Below are 23,936 nucleotides of genomic sequence, written 5' to 3'. Positions count from 1 at the left end.
TGTGAAACCGCATCATTCATAGAAATGTTAATGCGAACACCAGCAGAGGACTAATGCACAGGCCGTGGTAGCGGTAAAAACATCTTTAAATGTAATATTATGCTCATGAAGTGTTGGGTTATAAAGTTGTTGGTGAAATTATTACAGACTTGTATTTTTATTGTCATTTTCTATGCATTTTGATCAGTTTTTGTGTGAGTGAGGTGAGGTAAAAGTGCTTTTGTAGGAATTTACCTCTGTTCAGTCTTGTTATATTGATATGGGCATATATTCCATTACTAAACCCAATAATTAAAGATTATTTTGTTCTCTTGAATGCATTAGCATATTAACTACAAGAAATATGAGTTAAATCACAAATAAAGGACTAGTTCACCCCACAGATTGAAGCGTCTGGTTAGGATCAAGATCATCAAATCAACTTTGAATTTAAGAAAGCTTTTAGCCTCTTGAACTTTTCATGTTAATTACACGTTGGCTCCGGCCTGGCTGACTTTTATAGGACACTTGACACCTTCATTACTGGTGCCACAAAACTCTCCCTGTGACTTCACAAAGATCTTAATCAAATCAGATTAAATTTCCCAAACCAGGCCAAATAAAAGACTAGTTCATCCCAAAAATGTTGTTCCAAAAAGGTTTTTTTTTTTTTTTTTTTACCAATAGTGTCACAATCTGATTCAGTAAGGTTTGAAATGACATGACGGAGAGTAAATGCTGACAGAATGTTTGATTTTGTATGAACATCTATTGACAGCTGTAATATAAATCGCTGTTTGTTTTTGGTCCACAGAGTCTGTTTTCTCCGACATGCTTCAGTTATGCCAGTCAGTATATCTCCCGCTATGAAAAACAGGAAGAAGGTAGGTCGGCACAAACCCTCAGATTCTCTGTAATTAGTTTTTGTTTGAGATAATTACATTGACTGAATGTATTGTGTATTTACACCTCAGGCATCCAGTGGAGCAACATGTATATCTCTCCTCTGGCTGGTGACACTTCCTCCTTCGGTTGGCTCTGTTGGTTGCTGTTGATTGACTCAGTAGTATATTTTATCATTGGGATTTACATCCGCATGGTCTTCCCAGGTATTTGTGAGCTGCTCAACTGAGAAAGTCGCCATTTTTTTGCGTGTGGTTAGATAAATAGAAACAATATTCATTTTACAAGTGGATATTTTTAATATTACTGTTGTAATCAAGTGTATTTTTCTCTCAATCAGGAAAGTATGGCATTGGTGTTCCGTGGTACTTCCCTGTGACACGATCCTTCTGGGCAGATATGTTCAGCTGCTGTAACAGAGTGCCAAAGAAAATAGGCAGAGGGCTGCTGTTTACCAACATGATGCAGGAACAAAAGAGCACTGACAAGGGCAAAGGTACATTATTACACACTGATTTATGATTCTGATTGGTCTATAGCAGCATTGAGCGGTAAAGAACTTTTGCATATTGTGAAATATGTTTATATTTTAAAATAACTGCTTTCTACTTTATTTGAAAATGTCATTTATTCCTGTGATGGATCTGAATTTTTAGTAGCCAATTCTCCAGTATTTAGGGTCTTATTATTATTATTATTATTATTATTATTATTATTAATATAGTCTTTACTGTCACTTTTGATCAATGTAATGTGCCCTTACTAAATAGAAGTATTAAAGGTGCCCTAGAACTTCTTTTTACAAGATGTAATATAAGTCTAAGGTGTCCCTGAATGTGTCTGGGAAGTTTCAGCTCAAAATATCCCATAGATTTTTTTTTTAATTCATTTTTTTAACTGCCTATTTTGGGGCATCATTAACTGTGCAACGATATATAGGTTGCGGCCCCTTTAATTCTCGTGCTCCCCCTCCCCTGGAGCTCGCACTTGCCTTGAACAGCATAAACAAAGTTCACACAGCTAATATAACCCTCAAAATGGATCTTTACAAGATGTTCGTCATGCATGCTGCTTGCATACATCGGATCGTGTAAGTATAGTATTTATTTGGATGTTTTACATTTGATTCTGAATGAGTTTGAGGCTATGCTGCGTGGCTAAAGATAACATTACACACTGTTGGAGAGATTTATAAAGAATGAAGTTGTGTTTATGAATTATACAGACTGCAAGTGTTTAAAAATGAAAATAGCGACAACTCTCTTGTCTCCGTGAATACAGTAAGAAACGATGGTAACTTTAACCACATTTAACAGTACATTAGCAACATGCTAACGAAACATTTAGAAAGACAATTCACAAATATCACTAAAAATATAATGTAATCATGGATCATGTCAGTTATTATTGCTCCATCTGCCATTTTTCGCTATTGTCCTTGCTTGCTTACCTAGTCTGTTGATTCAGCTGTGCACATCCAGACGTTCTGCCCTTGTCTAATGGCTTGATCATGGGCTGGCATATGCAAATATTGGGGGTGTGCATATTAATGATCCCGACTGTTACGTAACAGTCGGTGTTATGTTGAGATTCGTCTGTTCTTCTGAGGTCTTTTAAACAAATGAGATTTATATAAGAAGGAGGAAGCAATGGAGTTTGAGACTCACTGTATGTCTTTTCCATGTACTGAACTCTTGTTATTCAACTATGCCAATATAAATTCAATATTTAATTCTAGGGCACCTTTAATTCTTTTGACCCCAAACATTTCTCTTCCCTAACAAATCTGAGAGATTTGCTTCAGATTTATTTGCTCCAATATACTTGCACTCTCTAACCTCTGTGAAGGTGACACAAATTGTAACTGTAGAATAAATTTTAATTCTTTCAATTTCTGTGCAATATTTTAACATCTTTGTTTCTCTTTAACTGTGTTAGGTAAAAGTAGCTTGTCGGGTAATGGAGAAGAAGACTACTCAGGATTGCCTGTTGGAGTGTCACTGTATGGCCTGACAAAGACCTACGGAGGCCGGCATGCTGTAGACAACCTGAACCTTTCTTTCTATGAGGGGCATGTCACCTCTCTGCTGGGTCACAATGGAGCTGGAAAAACCACTACTATGTAAGAGCAGAACAGCGTATTCTATATTTAAATAATGCTGTTGATTGCAAAGATAATGATTTAATATTCTAATAAGCTTACAAATACATAATCCACATGAAATTTAGGTAAAATAGTACATTTTTCATTCGATTGAACTATATTTTTGTATTTTCTGTTTCAGGTCACTTCTGACGGGGTTGTTTTCACCAACCAGCGGCACTATTGAGGTTTATGGGATGGATATGCAGACGTCCATAGATGATGTGCGCAAGGAGATGGGCGTGTGCATGCAGTATGATGTCCTGTTCGACCATCTTACAACTAAGGAACACCTGTTGCTTTACGCTCAGATCAAAGCTCCCCACTTGACCAAACAGGAAGTGAACGAACAAGTGCGCAAGTAAGTTTCAACAACTTGTCTTACAGTATGTTATTATTTTGTTCTGTAACATTTCCTGAGAGAAATTAACTTTATCCTGAATCCATTTGTTATCTTGACTTATATAGCATGTAGGTTTCTAATGTGCCCTTAATGGTGTTGGGGAAGCTACTTTAAAACTGTAGCTTCCCACACTACAACCTACTCAATAATTTAAAGTAGTTCAGTTGCTAAGAAAAAGTATCTACACTGATGCTCTGAAAAGAAATGTTTTCATTAACAAATGATAATACATAAAATATGAATATAATGTTCATTCTAAATAACAAAATCAGTCAAAAACATGATCAGCAGTGTTTAACTAAATATTTAGATACAAAAAAGTCATACATTTGCATTTTGTTCTTAATTAAAACTGTATATTCATTAACTTGAAATTGTATCAAATATTTATATTTATTTTACACCAGTCTTATTTTAGTATTATTTATATTCAATTATAGTTTTATTAATATTTTGAATTGGCATTTATTTTTATATTTTTAGTTTTTATTAATTTTTTTATTAAAATGTATTTTTTATTAAAATTTTTGTTTACTTTTTAGTAATTTTGTTATATGCTTTTTTAATTTTTATTAGTTTTTTTAATATACTTATTTTGGTTTTAATTCAGTTTTCTAGTTAGTAATTTTAGTGCTTCTTTTAGTGCTCTAAACATTAGAAGTTATTCAACTTTATATATATTTTTATAAAGATGAAACTACATCAAATATACATCAAATTTATATTTTATTTTATTCCAGCTTTATTCCAGTTTACTTTGTTAACAATAACTGTTTCTGACAAAAAGTACAGATTAAAAATATATTTTACAGCATATTTAGTGAGTCCCCAACATTACTCCTTAACTTGGGAATGGTCTGTCTTAGTAGTTAATGAATGGGGTTGGTAGGAGTTTGTAGGTTCAAATCCCACAATGGACGAACCCTGAACACACTGTGCCCTTGAGCAAGGCATTTTACCTCAGATCACTGTAGATAAGAGTATCCGCTAAATGAGAAATTTGCATTAACATGGTCCCTCTTTTTCCTGTCTTAGAATTCTAATGGAAACCGACATGCACACCCACCGCCACAAGCGTGTCGGCACCCTATCAGGAGGTATGAAGAGGAAGTTATCCATCTCCATTGCCTTCATCGGAGGCTCGCGGCTGGTGGTGCTAGATGAGCCGACCACCGGGGTGGATCCCTGTTCCCGACGCAGCATCTGGGACATTGTCCTTCAATACAAGCAAGGTGAAAAATCCCTCTGCAATTTAGACCAGGGTGAAAATAATCTCCTGGCTTGTACCTTTAGCAGACTCCCCAAAGGACTTTGTTCTTATCGGGTATCTGACACTTGGTTTAGAATTTAATTAGGCCTGAATGGATTTTCTCAAGGTGCGTGCAGTCAAATCAAGACAGGGAAAAATCCAGACGCAGATGTAGTAACGACTGATTGTTATCCGTCATGCTCCCTCTGATGTTTAATTATCTTCTTCGGAGACAGTTAGCGAATTTATCTCGAGCATGGATTTAAGACCGTAAAAGAGGGTCATGTCAGATTCTCCTGTTTTATCTTTGTTCATCAGCTCCTTGTTGAGAGTCTGTCTCTCTCTCTCTGTCTTGCCTGTATCAGTGGATCTTTGATTTGACACGCCTCTGTGTTCGTTTTGTTTAACTGTCCAGAACGCACCATCATTCTTTCCACCCATCACCTGGATGAGGCTGAAGTTCTCAGTGACCGCATCGCCTTCCTTGAGCGCGGAGGCCTCAAATGCTGTGGTTCGCCCTTCTACCTTAAAGACAAGTTGGCTAAAGGCTACAACCTCACCCTCACAAAGAAGGTACATCCAACTGAGTTCTTACGTGACTTAACTCTCACAAAAAGTACCATGTGAGTACTGGTGTACAGTAATGGTATCAAATAGTAATACTAAGTCACATTGATATACACTACTGTTCAAAAGTTTGAGATCGGTAAGATTTTTATGTATAATTCTTATATAATAATTTGTCATATCAACATGCATTTCTATGCTTTTGATTCAGGTTCAGACTCTTGATTCAAATGAAAAGTTTGACATTGAAGAAATCAGGGATTTCATTCAGTCCTACCTGCCTGACGCTCGACGGAAGGAGGGAGAGGTGGGCGATTTGGTCTATGCCCTCCCACCGTACAACACCCAGAACGCAGCTGCGTACCAGTCTCTTCTCACCGATCTGGATCAGAACCTGGACAAGCTTCAGCTGGGCTGCTACGGCATTTCCGACACCACCTTGGAAGAGGTAATTATCAGATGAAGACCCAGGTGTGGGATTGGATTATAGACTGAGCCACTGCCACTGGGGTTCCGACTGCCAGCCCAGTGAACTTCAAAGCCTCAAACGGTGCAGCCCAAGATTGCCAGAAACTGCACTAGGTTCCCTGGGATTCTTGGCGCATACAGTGCAAGCTTCACATTTTACATCATTTCAGAATCAAAGATGCTACATAGAGCTGGAGATATTGAGTTATTGAAATGCTATTCAAATTATTAAAGCAATCAGTCCATGTGTAGGCTACTATTTTTAGTCATCTAATGCATGGTTTCCCAACATGAGGGTCACAGCTTCCAGCAGGTGTTGCCAAGCTTTTTAAAGGGATAGTTCACCCAAAAATTAAAATTCTGTCATCATTTACTCACCCTCAAGTTCTAAATCTCTATGGCAGTGGTCGCCAACCCGTCGATCGCGATCGACCGGTCGATCTTTATAACTGTTCCAGTAGCTCGCGAAAATAACAGAAATTTGAGTACAAAAATACATTACATTTCTCCAGTCTTTGTACTGTATTTTTGTATTTATTTTTATGTTATTTTCTGGAGCTACTGGGACAGGCAGATAAAGGTAAATAGCCCACATTATGTCTGAGTCTGTAAACGGCCGTTAACAAGAGGCCAGAGACGCTGAAGACGGACGCGAAGAGGAGAAAATTTTGTAGCAGGCAGAGCAGCTCACTGTTCACGATGCTCGAAATATAGGAAGAAAATATAAATATTGAATTAGGGGTGAGGGCTTATGAATTCATCTCTAAAAGGAGATCAGTCTTCAGGAAGATTTCGATGGCAATGGCATTTTATTTTCCTCTTACCTCCGAATAAAGTAGCTAATTATTAGCGCATTTCAGCTTTGTTTACAGCGGTAACCAAGGAAACGCTGTATCACTGCTGCTCCATAAGCGCCACCTGCTGTCAGAGAGTGAATCTGCATCTCATTCAGCCTGCTGTTTTTGTTTCATGCTTTTTTTGTGTGTGTAGCATTTATAATTTCACAAAGATAAAGTCAGACCGTACTGTTTTTGCTTTAAATCTTGAAATTAAATCTAATTCAAATAAAAAAAACAACTGCTCATGCAACGTGCGTAGCATCTTTGTTTTGATTGTGATTAAAAAGCAGCGGTTCCCTCTAATTTGAATTGGCTATGTATTTTTGTTTATTATAATAATATTAATAATAAATATCTGCAACCAGTATCAGAATCGGCCAATTTGCTTGTAAAAATAAATAAATAAATCTGAATCTACGTTGACCACGAAAAAAATACTAAATACAATCTGGGCTGTCTTTTTCTATCAAGTAGATCTTGTCTTTCAAAAAGGCCGAGGTCAGGGATCTTGGGCTTAAAAAAATTGGTGACCACTGCTCTATGGGGTTTTTTGTTCGGCTGAACACAAAAGAAGATATTTTGAAGAGTATTGGTAACCAATCAGTTGTCAGTGTGGACCAGCAACTGTTTGGCTACCAACATTCTTCAACATATCTTCTTTTGTGTTTAGAACAGGATTAGAACAACTTGAGGGTGAGTAAATAATGACAGATTTTTTTTTTGTTTGAACTATCCCTTTAAATTTCTATTTTCTCTATGAAAATTTGTTCACTTCTGTTCAACTTCAGAACGCAAATGAAGATGTTTTTAATATTCAGTTTGCATGCTGTTTTCATTATTCCCAAATCACAAATTCCCACACAATTTCTACACTGAAAAAAAAAATCGGTGTAGGATTTACAATTCTCACTCAGAAAATGCTAGTAACACAATTAAACATGAAATTCTGAAGTAGAAAGACTTTAATTGTATTATCTTCTAAAACATACTCCAATAATCTTTTATTTACAACTTTGAAAAATCATTTTTACAGTGTACTTACGATTTCAAACAAAGTGCATGTGAGGAGCGTGAAACACATCAAGTAAAAAATGGTCAACACATGAAGTATAAAAAGGGGGAAAGTTAACCTAACCAAACCATGGGGAACCGTGATCCACCCTGTCCAAGTGTACTCAAAAAGATTGTGTTTTCTCTCAGGTGTTCCTGCAGTTGACTCGAGACGACATGGAGCCTACAGAAAGTGAAACCTTGTCTGTATCAGAGTCTGTAATAATGAATGACATGTGTGCTTCAAGAGACAGCATTCCTGACGACATCAACAGCATGTACCTCGGAGAGAAAGCCAGTAAGTGGTCTTTCAGGACTATTAGCTTCTTGCAGCATTTTGTGGGAAATTAGTTCCATGGCCTGCACTTTCCCAGTTACCCCTTTAAAGCTTTGAACTTTGAAAGCTCATCTTCAGAATTTACCTGAATTGAAGCATTTGAGATGATTGCCTCTGTCTCGTGGCACACTCTCGTCTTCTCTCTTATAGGTCTCACTGGGACCTCGACCGTGAGTGGGCTTGCTTTGACTGCACAGCGGGTGATGGCCATGTTGCTGAAACGTGTGCATCACTCCAGGAGAGACTGGAAGGGGCTGTTCTCCCAGGTTTTGTTGCCCGTACTCTTTGTAATTGCTGCCATGGGCCTGGGCTCCATCAAGAGTGATCTTCAGCACTTTCCTAAGATTGTGCTTTCTCCTGCTCTCTACCACGTTGATGAACAGTATGCCTTCTTCAGGTTAGACTCGCTCTGTTGTGTACCTTGCCTGTTTCAAAAGTAGCTCTGAATTCAGTTAGAAAATATGGGTACGACTGAACTACAGACAATTAACGTGTTTTTGAGATTAATAATCTATTCATTTACATTTACATTTATGCCATTTGCTGACACTTTTATCCACAGCAATTTACATTGTATTCAAAGATTTCATCAGCTCATGTATTCTCTGGGTATTGAACCCATGACCTTGGTGTTACTAGCGCCATGTTCTGCTTTTTAAGCAATTTATGAACGCTATTTAAATTTATGTATTCAAATTTTGATTTTGCTAATCTACTCAAAGATAATGGTGATAACCATAACAGAAAATGATAATGTTGTGAATGACTGGGTATATATATATATATATATATAATGTGTGTGTGTGTGTATATTTATTTACATTATTGGGCTGTCAAACGATTTAAATTTTTTTATCTAATTAATTATATGATGTGGTGATTAATTAATCTAATTAATTGCACATAAATTTTGGCTGAGATTTTCCCTAAATTACCCCCAAAAGATAATTTAAAAGATAATTACACAATAAAGTCATTATTGTGTAAAGCTTCAAAAAGACATTACAAAAAGTAGCTGCAGAAAGAAATATTTTATTCGGATCAACATTCACAATTTTTACTCATGAACATTTTTACTCAATTTTACTCATTTTGGGACATGAGTAAATAATGACTGAATTTTCATTTTTGGGTAAACTATACCTTTTTTTATTATTAATGATGAAATGTGATTTTTAAATTTTTTTTTTTTTTTAACCCTTAAATGCATGAATGTTTCACCAATCATTCTTACATATTCGGGTCTTTAGTGATCCGGATCTATATCTAACATGGATGGATCTCTACCTGTCGCAAAAATATAAAACTCACCTGATATTAGAGTAACAATTACAGAAGAATAAAGTAAAGCATAATTGTTACCTTTTGGAGCTGGGAAGGGTTCAGTTTGAGCAGATGTTTTGTACCATCATCACTGTCATTGTCAAAGCTCATTTCCCAGTACATTCAGCAAATTATAGTTTTGAGAATATAGGTGCGTCCCAATTCGCGTACTTGTGCACTATTCTATGACGTTTTTAAGTATAAATAGTGCGAGTAGTGCGTTCACACAGAAAATTCCAAAAAGAAAAAGTGCACTTTAAATACCTGGATGATGCACTAAATTAACGCAAAAAATGAAGTGTGGAATGTTGGACACTTCGTGTACTCAACTGTCGCAGCTTTAATTACGTAGTGGAGGGGAAGGGAGGATCGGACTCAAAATAACCTTATACAATTCACGCACTAGATGGATGAGTGCATAGTGCACAAGTACATAGTGTATAAGTGCATAGTGTATTGTGTGTCATTTGGGACGCAACTTATATTTGAGATCGCGAATATGAGCCCATTTGCGATCTCAAAAATATAATTTTCAATATCTTCAAAATCAATATTTTGATCGCTGTCAGCTTCACCAGATCCATCAAGTGACAGTGACAGTCATTTGATTGCGTTCAGTACTTGCTCTGCAGTAATTAAATCGCTGCGCCATTTCACGTTTTGCTAATGATACTTCCTATTCTTTCGTTCTCTGTCTGAATGAAACGTCACTTCATCATTGCGTATCAGACATTGCAATCTTGTGGAATAAAGGTTAATTGCACTTATTTCGTCATCAAAGACTTGATTATTGTTGTGCAGAAAAAAAATATACGTACGTACACTGATACACACCTTGGGTTGTTAGCGACCCTATACCCAAAAAATGAATGGGGAAAAAAGGCATTATTTTATAATTTTATGTTTTAATTTTATTGTTTTAATTTTTTTCTTGTAATATTGTTTATAATTAATTGATTGAGGAATACTAAGAAGGTTGATGTGTAAATGAATAAGGAGGAGGGTAGTGAATGATGTCCCGGGCCGATAAAGACCCGAGGTATGCATTTAAGGGTTATAATAAGAAACTAAAACTGCCAGTAGGTGGCGGTAAATGTTTTAATGATTAAGTTGTTCAATTCATTCAAAGGGCTGATTCATTCAGGAGTGAAGTAAATGGTTCTCTTCAGGCTTGTTGGACGTGAAGCGGCTCTACACAGACAGATGACATGTATGACAACCAAGTAGTAAAGTACGGCGAGAGCGATTAGAGACGGCTCCGTATGCTTTTGAATCCCTCGCGCTGTACTTTGATATCATACACCGATCGGTCTGTGTAGCGCCGCTTCAGGTCCAACAAGTCTTTTATGAATGGTCCGCTGAATCATTGATTTCACTCGGTTCCTTCAAAACGCGGATTTAGAAATGAAACACTGCTGTGCATTGCGCGAAGACGAGCAGTTCTGCTTTGTCTTTAAATTTTCATTGGCAAAATTGACAACTAAATAGACAATATTGTGTCTAAAATAACACAATATTAACTTCTTTACTGAACTGTTGTATAAAATCAGTATTGCATTTGCACTCGTCATATAGGCTATGGGACAAAAACAGCACTCATGTAATATTGCACTCGTTACTCGGGTGATATTGCTTAACTCTTCTCTAAATATGAGACAAAAACTCAAACAGGGTCATTTTTGCCACCATATCTTTAATATTAGGGAGTTTCTGACTGCATTCTAAAGGCTTCATCGAGCAGTGAGCTGTTGCCCTGCATCATATTCATCATCTATCTTGTGTATGATTTGTCAGATGAACTACATAGGTCTGGGTGGGGCAAGTGCATTAAATGCGTTAAAAATTTGAATTTTTAGATTAACTAATTAATCTAATTAACGCGTTAATTCCACAGCCCTAATATATATAAATATATATATATATATATAGTGTAAATATTCAATATTTTGCACAGTCATAACATTGCCGTTGCACATTCTCTCCACAGTAATCAGAATCCCACCACCAGCAGTCTTGTAGATAGCATGATGTCCTATCCAGGCATTGACCACATCTGCATGAGAGACCCCACAGATTCGTAAGTAATCATCCATATGTCGTAGTGATCCTCTGTGCAGTTCAGCACTCTGAGCTCAGTAATCAGACTGCAGGCCGCTATAAGCCATGAGTATCAGCATCAGCTCACCTGCCACTGCAAATGGCTTTCATTTCGCCGGCTATGATTTTCGCCTCTCTGATCTTCGCAGGTCTGTTCTTAAGCTCTGGTCGCCATCTCCTTAGCTGAGCCCTGGGACTCTGATACTCTGTCCGCTTGTATCAGTGGGTCTTCTCGCGTTCCTGTTCAATTTCATCACACTAATGTGCCACTTTTAGTTTTCTATCACTGTTTTTTATCACGCTTTTTTCCCATCTCTTCTCATCTTACTCTTTTTCCTCTCTCTGTAACTCGCTCATAACACTCTCTTGCTTTCTTGTTTTTCTATTTCTCTCTTTCACCCACACATCTGAAAGCTCTGCCTTTTGTAATTCCTCTGTAAGAGCTTATAATAATGCTTCTGTATAGGGGCGTAAATCTCAGAAAATAACATCACGTGCACGTTTTTGTGAGATTCACCCAGGGATCGTTTGCATTTCTCATGCATTTCATGTTTAAAGAATCGATTTTCCTAACACTTTATCACTGATACCTTCAAAATAATCATCACACTGCGTACTGCATTTAGACTATTGTTTTCTTCTTCTTTTTTAATACAAGAAAACATTTAATTTTTGGCAGGGTTTGCAAAGAGAGACCTCCTACAGGACCTCAGACGTGGATCTCCAGAGGCAACAGCTCTGCTACATTTACCACCTGCAAGTGTAGCAACCAAGTGCAGGTGGGTCAAACAGAGCATAACCATCATAACACAAACAACATTATCACTTATCCTCAATGATGTGGATCTCTCACTGTTTAAATATTGATAAAGATCATTAGTGTTTTGATAGCGTGAAGGTGATTGTTGATCACAGCAGGGTTGCGCGCCCTTCAGAATTGATTTGAGGATGCCTTTTAAATTCAGTTCCTTTGACTTTGAATCAAGGCAGCAAATGGAATGCAAAATCAACATTCAAATGTAAGGAATTAAAAACATGGAATTTCATCTTTAAAATAGAAATTCATCATTAAAATAATACTTTTTAAAAATCATAAAAATCAAGAACACTTAATTTTTTGGATGATTCCATATTATCAGAATTTATATTTTTTTATAAGTTTTTAAACAAAAAATAAACAAAAAATTAAATGAAAACAGTGTGGATGGAAATGAAACATTACAAACATTCCACTGTATGGAAATTAAAATTGTTTTTTGGCTTGTTCCACAGTATTCTATGGAGCCACTAAAGAGACATGGTGAAGGAAAACATATGAGATGGAAGAAAAAATATTTCAATGCTTTTGCGTTCTCTCACAAATGTTTTGCGTTCCAACAAGAAGCTTTGTGTTCCCTCGCAAAGAGCTCAAAAGGTTTTGTGAGCGGATGCAAAGTTTCTCAGGGAAATACAAAACGTCATGCAAACGAACGCAAAACGTCATGCAAGCGAACGCAAAGTTTCTTGGGGGAACGCAAAACATTTGTGAGAGAACGCCAAAGCATTGACATATTATTTTTCCTCCCATCTCATATTGTTTTTCCACCGCCATGTTCCTTTAGGGGCTCCGTAGTATTTAACTTAGTTTAACATATTGGTAACACTTTATTTTACAGTGCCTTAATTACATGTTAATACTTGTACTTGCTATAGTAATAACAGTAAATTATGCATAATTACAAGTAACTAACCCTAAACCAAACCCTAACTGTAACTCCATAGTAAGTACATGTAGTTAATTAATAGTACTTAGTACTTTAATTTAACTCTTAATTTAGTACTTTAATTACACTGTGTAACCAACTTATTTAAAGGAATTTAACCTACTTTAGGGAAATATGTCCACTGAGGAAAAACAATTACATATCAGAGCGTAAACGGACATGATTAGTTAACTTAATTATGCAGTTAATAATGTTTTTTGGTACCAAACTTGAGTTGGGCTAATGCAATTTTCTGTTGTGTGCCTGTTAATTTTTGTCATTTACTTGTTATTTTCTTGTAATTAAGTAAATTCCTCTTCCTGTTATTTCAAATCAACTTCCTGTGGGGCATCTACTCTCAAACTGACAGGGAGCAAATTGTTAAATTCAGAATTTTAGAATATCACTCACTTTCCTGTCCCTTTCAGTCGTGTCCTGCACCAGGTTATGAACCACCTCACATAAGAAATCCATCATCCCAGATTGTCTACAACCTGACGGGCATCAACATAGAGAACTACCTGCTGGCCACTGCGAATGACTTCATCAGAAACAGGTGAATTTGCTTACACATGTCACTTAACAGCATTAAACTAATTTCAAAAGGTAATTCTTTTATGTCATAAATTCAGAATAGTCCATGGGCCAGACGAGATGTCGGTACCACTCAAGGTGGCAAAGGTTGCTTATACTTTTTGAAAAGATACATGTCTGTAGTTAACATTTTTGTATGATAACCCTTCTGGAGTCACAGCTAAATTAGTGTTATCAGCTGTTAAAGTTACACTCCCCCATTGAAAAAACATGTTTTTGACACAGGTGCATACCTTGTTATTGACCTTTATTAAAGACACATTTACATATTTTATGTTGTTATGTTTGGTATCATTTTAAAGGGGACATTCTGAGCTTTCATTCAAGTCCTTTTATGAACACTTTGGAAAAGTACAGCCTACCCTGGAGCTCATCAAACTTTTAATCACACACATTTTCCTGCCATTTCCGCCTAAGTCATCTTTTGTCTTTTAATCCTGTGGCATCAGGGAGCATCAGAGATACAAAATGTGAACACTGTAATACTGACATGACTCTAAGGATTCAGAAAATGTATAATTTCCATGTATTATCTCATTCTGATGGGATGACTTGTGCCTTATATCAGACATGGCGTTTTTTGAAGAAAACTAGTTTTGCCAAACTCTGAGGTTTTAATCCCATTGGCCTCTGACTTTCATTTGTACTCAACCATCTTATGAACTCTGTGATTTGAATTTGATATTGCTGGTCTGGTCAGTACTGTCTGACCACTTCTGTTTGATATGTTGCCTGGGCTTCAGAACTCTGCTCTAGAATCTTTGCTTCAGACAGTAACAAAAAGTATGCTTGTTGTGTGAGGAATGGTTTCTTTGGTTACAGAATGTTTAAGGTCATGCTTATGCTCCCAGAATGCTGTACCAGATCTGTAGGGTTTAATATTTGATGGTTAGTTGACAGTTAGGCACAATGAGAGTCAACACGTCAACCTATGTCAGTTAGGTAAGCTTTATTTCTGTAAAGCCAAAGATAACAGTTAATATGGCAACCAGCAAGGAAGCAAATGACAGTCCAGAGCCAAAAATGGAGTGTATCATCCACTGCTCTGATGATAAAGATAAGTTGGTTTCACTACAAGGAGTTGACTCCTGGAAAACTCTGCTCAGGGCAGCTCAGATACGGAACCACGCACCAATTTTAGAAATGGTAGAAGACCTTCCTGAGGGAAAGATTCCAATACTTTATTACCACAGAAAGTGTCGCAGTATCTTCACTATGAAGAAACTTCTTGATGGCATTCTTGAAAAAGAGAAACAAAGTGCTAGTGGCTCTAATAAAAAGAAAGAATCTAAAAGAGAAGCTAGACATGTCTCATCAACATGTAGGACTTACAGCGAGGAGTGCATATTTTGTCAAAAAACTGACAAATATGTAAAAGGACAAAATAAAAGGGAAAAAGTGGTACAGTGTAGAGAACTTCGAGCTGATGAAAAGATACGAAGTGTAGCCACAAAAAAAATGGACAGTAGAATACTGGCTATTGTAAGTAGAGACCTTGTAGCAGCAGAGGGACACTACCACAGATCTTGTTACAGATTGTACACAAAAGAAGACATCCCTAAAAATGTGTCAGCCTGTGATGAATGTGATGATGTTGAAGCCCAGTATGATGCTGCTGTACAATCATCATTTGATGAACTATTTCAGTTCATCAGGGTGGAGCTTTTTGCCAACCCTAAAGTGATGTCTATGACTGATCTAACTTCCAGACTGACTGCTTCAATGGAATCCAAAGGAATCATCCACGTCAAAAATGCAACCAAAAAGCACATACGGCGAAAGCTTGAGCATGAGTTTGGTGGAGCACTCCACATCATCCCTGACGATAATGGAAAACTCCTGCTCTATCCAGATAATTTGTCCATGAGGGAACTTGTCAAAGAAAACCACAACCTGAAAATTAAAGACAAAGATGCTGTAGCAAGAGTAGCCATACATTTGAGAGCAGACATCAAGGAACAAGATGTTCCTCAGTCCTGGCCACCTGATGTTAAATCAGAAGAAGAATGCCCTACCATTCCAGAGTCACTTAGCGTTTTCCTTTGTTATCTACTCACAGGTTGTCATGATGTTCTTCATGCAACGCAGAGAGTTCAGCGGCTTGTGCAATCGTTTGGTCAAGATATAGTATATGCAGTGACATGTGGAAGTGTAAAACCCTCTAAGCATATCATTCTCCCATTTAGTGTCAAGTCATTAACAGGCAATGTAGAGCTGATAAACATCTTAAACAGGCTCGGTCACTGTGTGTCTTATTCACAGCTGGAGGAGATTGACACAGCCCTCTGTCTCCAAAAACTCATTTCCACTGAAAGTGATATAGCTTTGCCCACTAACATCCATCCTGGCCTATTCACTACTTTAGCCTGGGACAACATTGATCGCTTGGAGGAAACAGTCAGTGGTATGGGAACATCCCATAGAGTGAATGGGATAGCTGTGCAAGCAAAGAAATCTGACCAAGATGCTGTCCAACCCAAGCCAGCTGTTTCCAAAACAAAGCAACGGAGCATCAGTGCACCTGCAACAATGTTGCCTTCTTACAATGCTGGACAACGAGTGGGTCCGCCACAAAGCAAATGTGCAGACATCAATACTGCAGCCAATACTCAGCTTGCTCGAAAAAAGAACCTTATTTGGGTGCTTGCACGCTTGCCACAACAAGAAGAACAGCCAATCAGCAGCTGGACAGGCTTCAACATCCTAACGCGAGACAAATTGGTGGTCATCCCCAACAATATAGGCTACCTGCCCACAATCAATGCTCCAGCAACACAAATGGCTACAGTCAAAGAGGTGCTCAACCAGTCATTAAAGATCATGCAACAGTTAGGCCTGAAAAAGATTGTTTGTGTCTTCGACCAAGCTCTTTATGCAAAGGCTGTTGAGATTGGATGGAAACACAGTGAGTTCCAAAACATCATTCCCAGACATTGGTGTATTCCACACAATTTGCACAATGTTGGGAATACTAGGGAAGCGTTTTGAAGACGCTGGACTCCGAGACCTCTGCATTGAATCTGGTGTTGTAGCAGAAGGTTCTGTTGCTGGTGTATTGGATGGTCGCAAGTACAACAGGGCTGTGCGACTACATAAGCTTCTGTATGAGGCATTCATGCGGCTAGCATGGAATGGTTTCCTGGCCTGGTTGGAAGATAACCACCCAACCAGCAGAGGTTACCTCGAGGAAACACAGAAGTCAATTCTTACCCTCAGGGAAGAGGTTTCAGAGGATGCTTTGAAGGAGGTCCTTGAGAGCAGCCCTTGTACACGCATCATGGAGCTTTTCGAAGTATACTGCGAGTTTCTCAGAAATGGAAATGGCAGTCTTTCTGCATTCTGGATGTCTTACTTGGACATGGTGGAAATCTTGTTGGGGCTCATAAGGGCATCGAGAGAGGGAGACTGGATTCTTCACTTGGCGAGCATTCGAGCGATGATTCCTTGGTGCTTCGCATATGACAGAATAAATTATGCACGCTACCTTCCCTACTACTATGCTCAAATGTTGCAACTGCCCTCCACACACCCAGATGTGTTCAAAGAATTCATGGAAGGTTGTTTCTCTGTACAGATGGGCTCCACCAATACCTTTGGTCGAATCCCTGTTGACCAAGCCATAGAGGAAACTGTAAACAAAGACACCCAGACAGCTGGAGGTACAAAAGGATTCAGTTTGAAGCCAGGAGCTGTGACCAAATATTACCTAATGGCTGAATACAGATCTTTGTTCCTCAGACAGCTGAGAGACCTGATAGGTCAAGGCAGCTCCAAGCTGTCCCATCAAGATCTACAGGCTTCACGGATCATCAGAGATGAGAAGGATGTCAAGTCTCTCGTTGACCTTATGGAAAATAACTGGCTCAATCCTATGGCCCCCAATGGCATTGATTTGGTTAGCCTCTCAACTGGCTCCATTGCTCCTCCTGATGTGACCAGGGATCTCCTGAGAGCCTCTGAGATCGGGGAAGAGGCTTACCAGATATTTAGACAATCAAGACTAGAAGAGGACCCAACATCTTTAAAATTCCTTGACAAGATGACCAAACAAGGCCTCAAAACATTCTCCAACATCAACACAAAAAGATCTCATGGAAAGAAAGGACAAGATGTTGTTCTCAAGGCCGATAGAAATCTGTTTAGCCACATGATCCTTGTAGCTGAAAGCAGAAATGTTAATATGAAGGATGTTCTCTCTCACCCCCTTGGCCCGCTGCCATGGGCACTCGCCAACACTGATGGCACCTTACGAAAAACCAACAAGGCTGCACTTGCTAGAGAACTCGAAAAGAATGTCTCTCCAGCAGAACACATCCCAACACCATCTGCTTGCATCATTGATGGGATGAGCCTTATTCAAAAAATGAATGGCGACAACAGAACCTTTGCACAGGTGGCAAAGTCAGCGTTGCTGTCGGTCCTGCAAGAAGGTGAGAAAAGTGAGAGACTAGATGTTGTTTTTGATGTCTATCACCAAACTTCCATCAAAGATGCTGAACGAGTAAACCGGGGTGCAGACTCCGCTCTCCAGCACAAGAACCTTGTAGGTGGGCACTATGTGAGACAGTGGCGGAAATTCCTTTGTAGTTCCTCCAACAAGAACAGCCTAATCAAGTTTCTAGTGGCAGAATGGAAGCATCCACAATACAGACAATTGCTGCATGGCAAAACTCTGTACATGACCTGTGAAGAAACTTGTTACAAGCTGACAAAGGAGAAGTGTGAGGAAGTAACAGAGTTGCACTCGACACACGAGGAAGCTGACACACGTTTGCTGCTGCATGCATTGCATGCATCTAATGCAGGCTCAAAGTCCGTAATCATCACAGCTGAGGACACTGATGTCATGGTGCTTTGTCTTGCATTCCAGAAAGATATCACCTGTCCTATTTATCAAAAATGTGGAACACAGAATCGTACCCGTTTTGTTGACATCACTAAACTGGTAGGCTCAATTGGATATGGCATGTGTGATAGCCTAATTGGTCTACATGCATTCACAGGCTGTGATACGGTCAGTGCATTTGCTGGTCAAGGGAAGTTGAAAGCCCTGAAGATGCTGAAAAAGGACACCTCATACCAAGACACCTTCAGTCAACTGGGGAAGTCTTGGAATGTAACAGAGGATCTTTTCCAGAAAATTGAACAGTTTACCTGTTGCATGTACACCGCTAATAAGAGCACAGGTAAAGTCAATGAACTACGTCACCAGCTGTTCCGTGCCAAAAGGGGAGCAATTGAGTCTAGCCAGCTGCCACCATGTAGAGACTGTCTTTACATGCATGTTCAACGGTCAAACTATCAAGCAGCAATCTGGAAGAGCTGTTTACAAACTTCACCTGTGGTGCCAAGCCCAACTCTGCATGGTTGGACCATCAATGATGGCAAGTTGGCCATTCATTGGATGCGTTCTGCACCTGCACCAGAAATGGTGTTGGAGCTGCTTTCTTGCAAGTGTGTGCGTTCATGTAAACTTCCAGATTGCACATGCCTGTCAAATGGACTGTCCTGCACAGATATGTGTAGATTGCAAACCTGCAGCAATCAAAAACAAGCTGATGATCCACAGCCCAAATTTGAACTTGGGGAATCAGATGAAGAAAGTGATGACCTGTTTGAGTGAAGAGTCCTGCTGATGTTCTGAAGGTTGATATTGTTATTATTATTATTATCATAAAGTTTTAGATTTTGTTTGTATTATTACCAATGTACATACAATGGTGTTTGCACAATACCTGACAAATGTAAACTTTATTGTTGGTTGTTCATAGTTGTAAAATGATTGTGAAATTATTGCCATTCTTTCAACAAATATAAAATGAGTGTGAATCAATCTCACTGACTTTGGTCTGCTTACTATTTTGACTTCTTTTTTCAAAAAAAAAAAAAAAAAAAACCCGCCATGTCTGATATAAGGCTGAAAACCACCCCATCAAAATGAGATAATATGAGGAAATTATACATTTTCTGAATCCTTAGAGTCATGTCAGTATTACAGTGTTCACATTTTGTATCTCTGATGCTCCCTGATGCCACAGGATTAAAAGACAAAAGATGACTTAGGCGGAAATGGCAGGAAAATATGTGTGATTAAAAGTTTGATGAGCTCCAGGGTAGGCTGTACTTTTCCAAAGTGTTCATAAAAGGACTTGAATGAAAGCTCAGACTGTCCCCTTTAAAATGATACCAAACATAACAACATAAAATATGTAAATGTGTCTTTAATAAAGGTCAATAACAAGGTATGCACCTGTGTCAAAAACGTGTTTTTTCAATGGGGGAGTGTAACTTTAACAGCTGATAACACTAATTTAGCTGTGAATCCAGAAGGGTTATCATACAAAAATGTTAACTACAGACATGTATCTTTTCAAAAAGTATAAGCAACCTTTGCCACCTTGAGTGGTACCGACATCTCGTCTGGCCCATGGACTAATATTTACAAGTGTATTATTTATATTTTTTAATATATATGTTTATATAGTTTACTATAAAACCACTCTTTCAACCCTAGAATGCATAAACCAAAATACCTACACAAATGCATAAATGTCCCGCATTTGACAAAAGTTTTCCCCTGCTAACAGCAGACAAGAAAATTTGCACCCAGTAAATGTCAAGTCACCTTTATATATATGCATCAATGATGCAAATTTCAAATATGAGACAAATTCAAATTCTGCTGCAAAGCAGCTCTAAAAAGACAATAGTATCATTATTCAGCTCAAGTCAGTTCAGTGTTGGTTCAGTTCAATTCATAACTGTGTAAAGTACATCAATTATTGAACGAGTTTAATTCAGATATAAGCAGCTCTACAGAAGACTATAGTGTTATTATAAATATGTACAACATGTGAACAAGATGTTGCATCAGCCAGGAGTTATAAGTTCTAATGTAAGCTGTTTTGTGCTTTGTTTCAGATATGGAGGCTGGGACTTTGGAAAGCCTCTTCCCATTGATCTTAAGCTGGACATGTTAGATGTGCCAGAAAACAGAACCCTTAGTAAGGTAATTTGGATGAGTGATATTACATTGCCTCAATGGCAAAGTGGCTCATTGTCCCAACCTAGCAGTTTATATAGACGCTAACAGGCTCTGTTCCAAAACCAAGTAAGCTGCCACGTAGGCAGCATTTTAATGCATCATAATCACCCTCTTGATGTGAAAGCTGTTCCAAAAGGTAGGCAGCATCATTATGTTGCCTTCTAAGATACCTTTTTTGCATCATTTTAAGGGAATATCGCATACATCCTATGTGAAGAATGCAGTGTTCAGTGAAAAAAAAAAATACTTTCAAGATGATGAATGAAGCAAGAGGAAAGTTCATTTAGTACCAAAATACAGTAGTTGAGTCTAATTAAAAATGGACTTTTACACCCAATATTTATATGAGCTAATATGTACAGTACCTGTCAGAATTTTGGAAGCATTATAATTTTTTTAATGTTTTTGAAAAAAGTCACCAAGGCTGTATTTATTTAATCATAAACACAGTAAAAACACTAATATTGTAAAATAGTATTCAGGGCTGTCAAACGATTAATCACAATTAATTGCATACAAAATAAAAGTTTGAGTTTGCCTAATATATGTGGGTGTACAGTGTGTAATTATTATGTATATATAAATACAAACACATCCATGTATATATTTGAGAAATATTTACAAGTATATGTATTTATTTATATTTTTATAAAATGTTTATATATATTATATATAAATATTTTTTTTTGTACATAAATAACATATTTCTCTTAAATATATACATTAATTTGTGTGTATTTATATATACATATTATTTACACACATTACTCACATATATTATGCAAACTCAAACTTTTATTTTGTATGCGATTAATCGCGATTAATCGTTTGACAGCCCTAATATTATTACAAATGAAAATAACTGTTATTCTAATTTGAATATATTTTAGAATGTAACTTATTACTGTAATGGCAAAGCTGAATTTTCAGCGTCATTACTCCAGTCTTCGGTTTCACATGATCCTTTAGAAATCATTCTAATATCAGGTATTAGAATGATTTCAGGTAATAATTGTATTTTTACACATTTTAGGATTTATTAGGTTGTTAGTTTTCCTGTTAAAGGCAGCTGTCTATGTCTATGTACTGGCAATGCAGCTCAGTATGTTTTAGAACAGAACCTTAGCCTCAATTTCAAGGTGATTATCGAGGAATTGTGGTGCATTGTATTAATATTTGTGTTCACACAGGTTTGGTATAATCCAGAAGGTCACCACACCATGCCTGCCTACCTCAACAGCCTTAACAACTTCATCCTGAGATCCAGCTTGCCACCTGAGAAACGACAACAATATAGTAAGTTAAACCTCTCTCCTTAATTTTGTAAAGTTTTATAGATTCTGCTTGTCTCTTAGAATCTATGAAAGTTCACGTACACTGTTGTTCAATAGTTTGGATATAGATTTTATTTTATTTTTTTTGAAGAAATGAATACTTTTATTCAGAAGGGACATAAAAAGGGACCGTAAAGGCATTTTGTTATTTGTATATTTTAAATTCTGAAAAAATCTGTATCAGTTTCCCTAAAAATGTATGCTTTTGAGCACCAAATCAGCCTATTAGAATGATTTCTGAAGGATCACGTGACACTAAAAGCTGGAATAATGGATGCTGAAAATTCAGCTTTGCCATCACAGAATGAAAAGTTATTTTTGTTTTCATATGTTGATAATTACTGGGTTTATGTGAAATATGCCTTTTTGCAATATGCTGAAATATCATCCTTGCCCTCTGAGATTGTAAATCTCAAAAAATTGTAATACCACTACCCTTAGACAGGGGGCAGTAAGTCTATTCTATCTCCCACCCAAAGGAAGAGTGGTCTGAATGCTAATTAGAGGTGCTGAGAACTGAAATGAAGGAATAGAGCTGGTCTTATTTCAACACTGCCAGACTGGCCCAGTGGCTGAGATTCACTGTCCGCCTCCAGGCAAGATTAATGCAATCCTAGCAGTCAATAATAGAAAGGGGGGACGCATTCATTCAAATGTAGCCGGTGAACTCATTCAGGGCAAAACAGTGCATAAATTCAGCAAAGGTTCATAGGAGGAGCAGATTGCTGATCACGTGTTGGCCAGGGCAAGTGTGTATTTTCTCATGTGCTAAAATCTCTCTTTACAGCTATCTCCATATCCAGCCACCCTTACCCTGGCCAAGTGCAAGACGAGGATGTCATGTAAGAGCGCACACACACACACACACACACACACACACACACACACACACACACACACACACACACACACACACACACACACACACACACACACACACACACACACACACGTCCTTCTGTCTGGCAGCTAAAGCTGATAAAGTACTCTGTGGGACCAAATACAGACTGAGCGTATTAGTTGGGCTGGTACCAAATCACAGACCCAGTGGTGGGGAAAAAGAAAGCAATCAGCCAAATGATGGGCTTTAGATAAGATATGCAAACATTGCTCTGACATTTTCATTCTGGTGGAGCACTTGAACTAATGTAATTTGACTCCTGTATTTACTCCTCTTTGATTTTTTTTTTTTTTTTTTTCCTGAGCTTGGCTTATTGATTACTAACCCAATATAATGTGTGTTTACTCTGAAGGTGGTTCGGAGGTTAATTGATTCAACGTCGCCACCCAAACATGCTTGTATTTTGAACACTGTGGGCAATTTCAACCGTACCTAAATTTGAAAGACACGCTCTGTAAAATGAGCGCAATTGTTTCAGTCTCACAGCTGGGATGAGACTGGCTTGACGCCTGCTACTTAGGCTTAGGCTGAGAGGAAAAACATGCAGAGAAGGCAAGTAAAATGAAAAATAGGTTGGCTACTCAAAAATAAAAAAAATAAAAAGATTCAGTGAGTCGCTGAAAAGAGCAGAAAATAATGCTTTCCAGATACTTACATCAAAAGCAAAGTCCCTTTAAGGCAAGTCAAAGCACTTGGCGGCCACATTGGTAACAGCCTCAGGCAGCTTTTGCAAGTACAAATAGAGTGCTGCAGGAATGAGTCCTAAAGCCCAGAAATGATTTAGCATTTTTGAACTTCTCGTTCCATCGTTCTGCAGTCAATGTTTTTTTTTAATGGGGTTTTGGCTATATGACTGAAATAAGGTCTGTGGTTAACACAAGATATTTTTTCTATGACATACATCTGTAATACCCCACTTTTTTAAACTTTTACTAGCTAAATGGGACCACAATGGCTGTCTG

At 37.9% G+C, this 23,936-nt stretch overlaps 1 protein-coding gene across 2 annotated transcripts in view; it reads left to right on the top strand.

Annotated features, from left to right (window-relative positions):
* Positions 1-23,936, top strand: part of abca12 (ATP-binding cassette, sub-family A (ABC1), member 12) — a 72,887-nt gene that overhangs the window by 25,479 nt on the left and 23,472 nt on the right. For both annotated transcript variants that reach the window (XM_048194346.1, XM_048194345.1), the window contains 16 exons: positions 794-863; positions 954-1,088; positions 1,223-1,378; positions 2,821-3,004; positions 3,168-3,386; positions 4,464-4,660; positions 5,093-5,250; positions 5,456-5,692; positions 7,752-7,899; positions 8,089-8,335; positions 11,249-11,338; positions 12,038-12,137; positions 13,529-13,656; positions 20,616-20,703; positions 21,930-22,035; positions 22,861-22,915. In XM_048194346.1, the coding sequence (XP_048050303.1) occupies positions 794-863; positions 954-1,088; positions 1,223-1,378; positions 2,821-3,004; positions 3,168-3,386; positions 4,464-4,660; positions 5,093-5,250; positions 5,456-5,692; positions 7,752-7,899; positions 8,089-8,335; positions 11,249-11,338; positions 12,038-12,137; positions 13,529-13,656; positions 20,616-20,703; positions 21,930-22,035; positions 22,861-22,915 (2,318 nt within the window). The remainder of the gene's footprint in view (positions 1-793; positions 864-953; positions 1,089-1,222; positions 1,379-2,820; positions 3,005-3,167; positions 3,387-4,463; positions 4,661-5,092; positions 5,251-5,455; positions 5,693-7,751; positions 7,900-8,088; positions 8,336-11,248; positions 11,339-12,037; positions 12,138-13,528; positions 13,657-20,615; positions 20,704-21,929; positions 22,036-22,860; positions 22,916-23,936) is intronic.

The sequence above is a fragment of the Megalobrama amblycephala genome, linkage group LG6, assembly GCF_018812025.1.
Source record: "Megalobrama amblycephala isolate DHTTF-2021 linkage group LG6, ASM1881202v1, whole genome shotgun sequence".
NCBI classification, from domain to species: domain Eukaryota; kingdom Metazoa; phylum Chordata; class Actinopteri; order Cypriniformes; family Xenocyprididae; genus Megalobrama; species Megalobrama amblycephala.
Note: the sequence above shows the minus strand (reverse complement) of the source record. Positions and strands in the feature narration are given on the sequence as shown.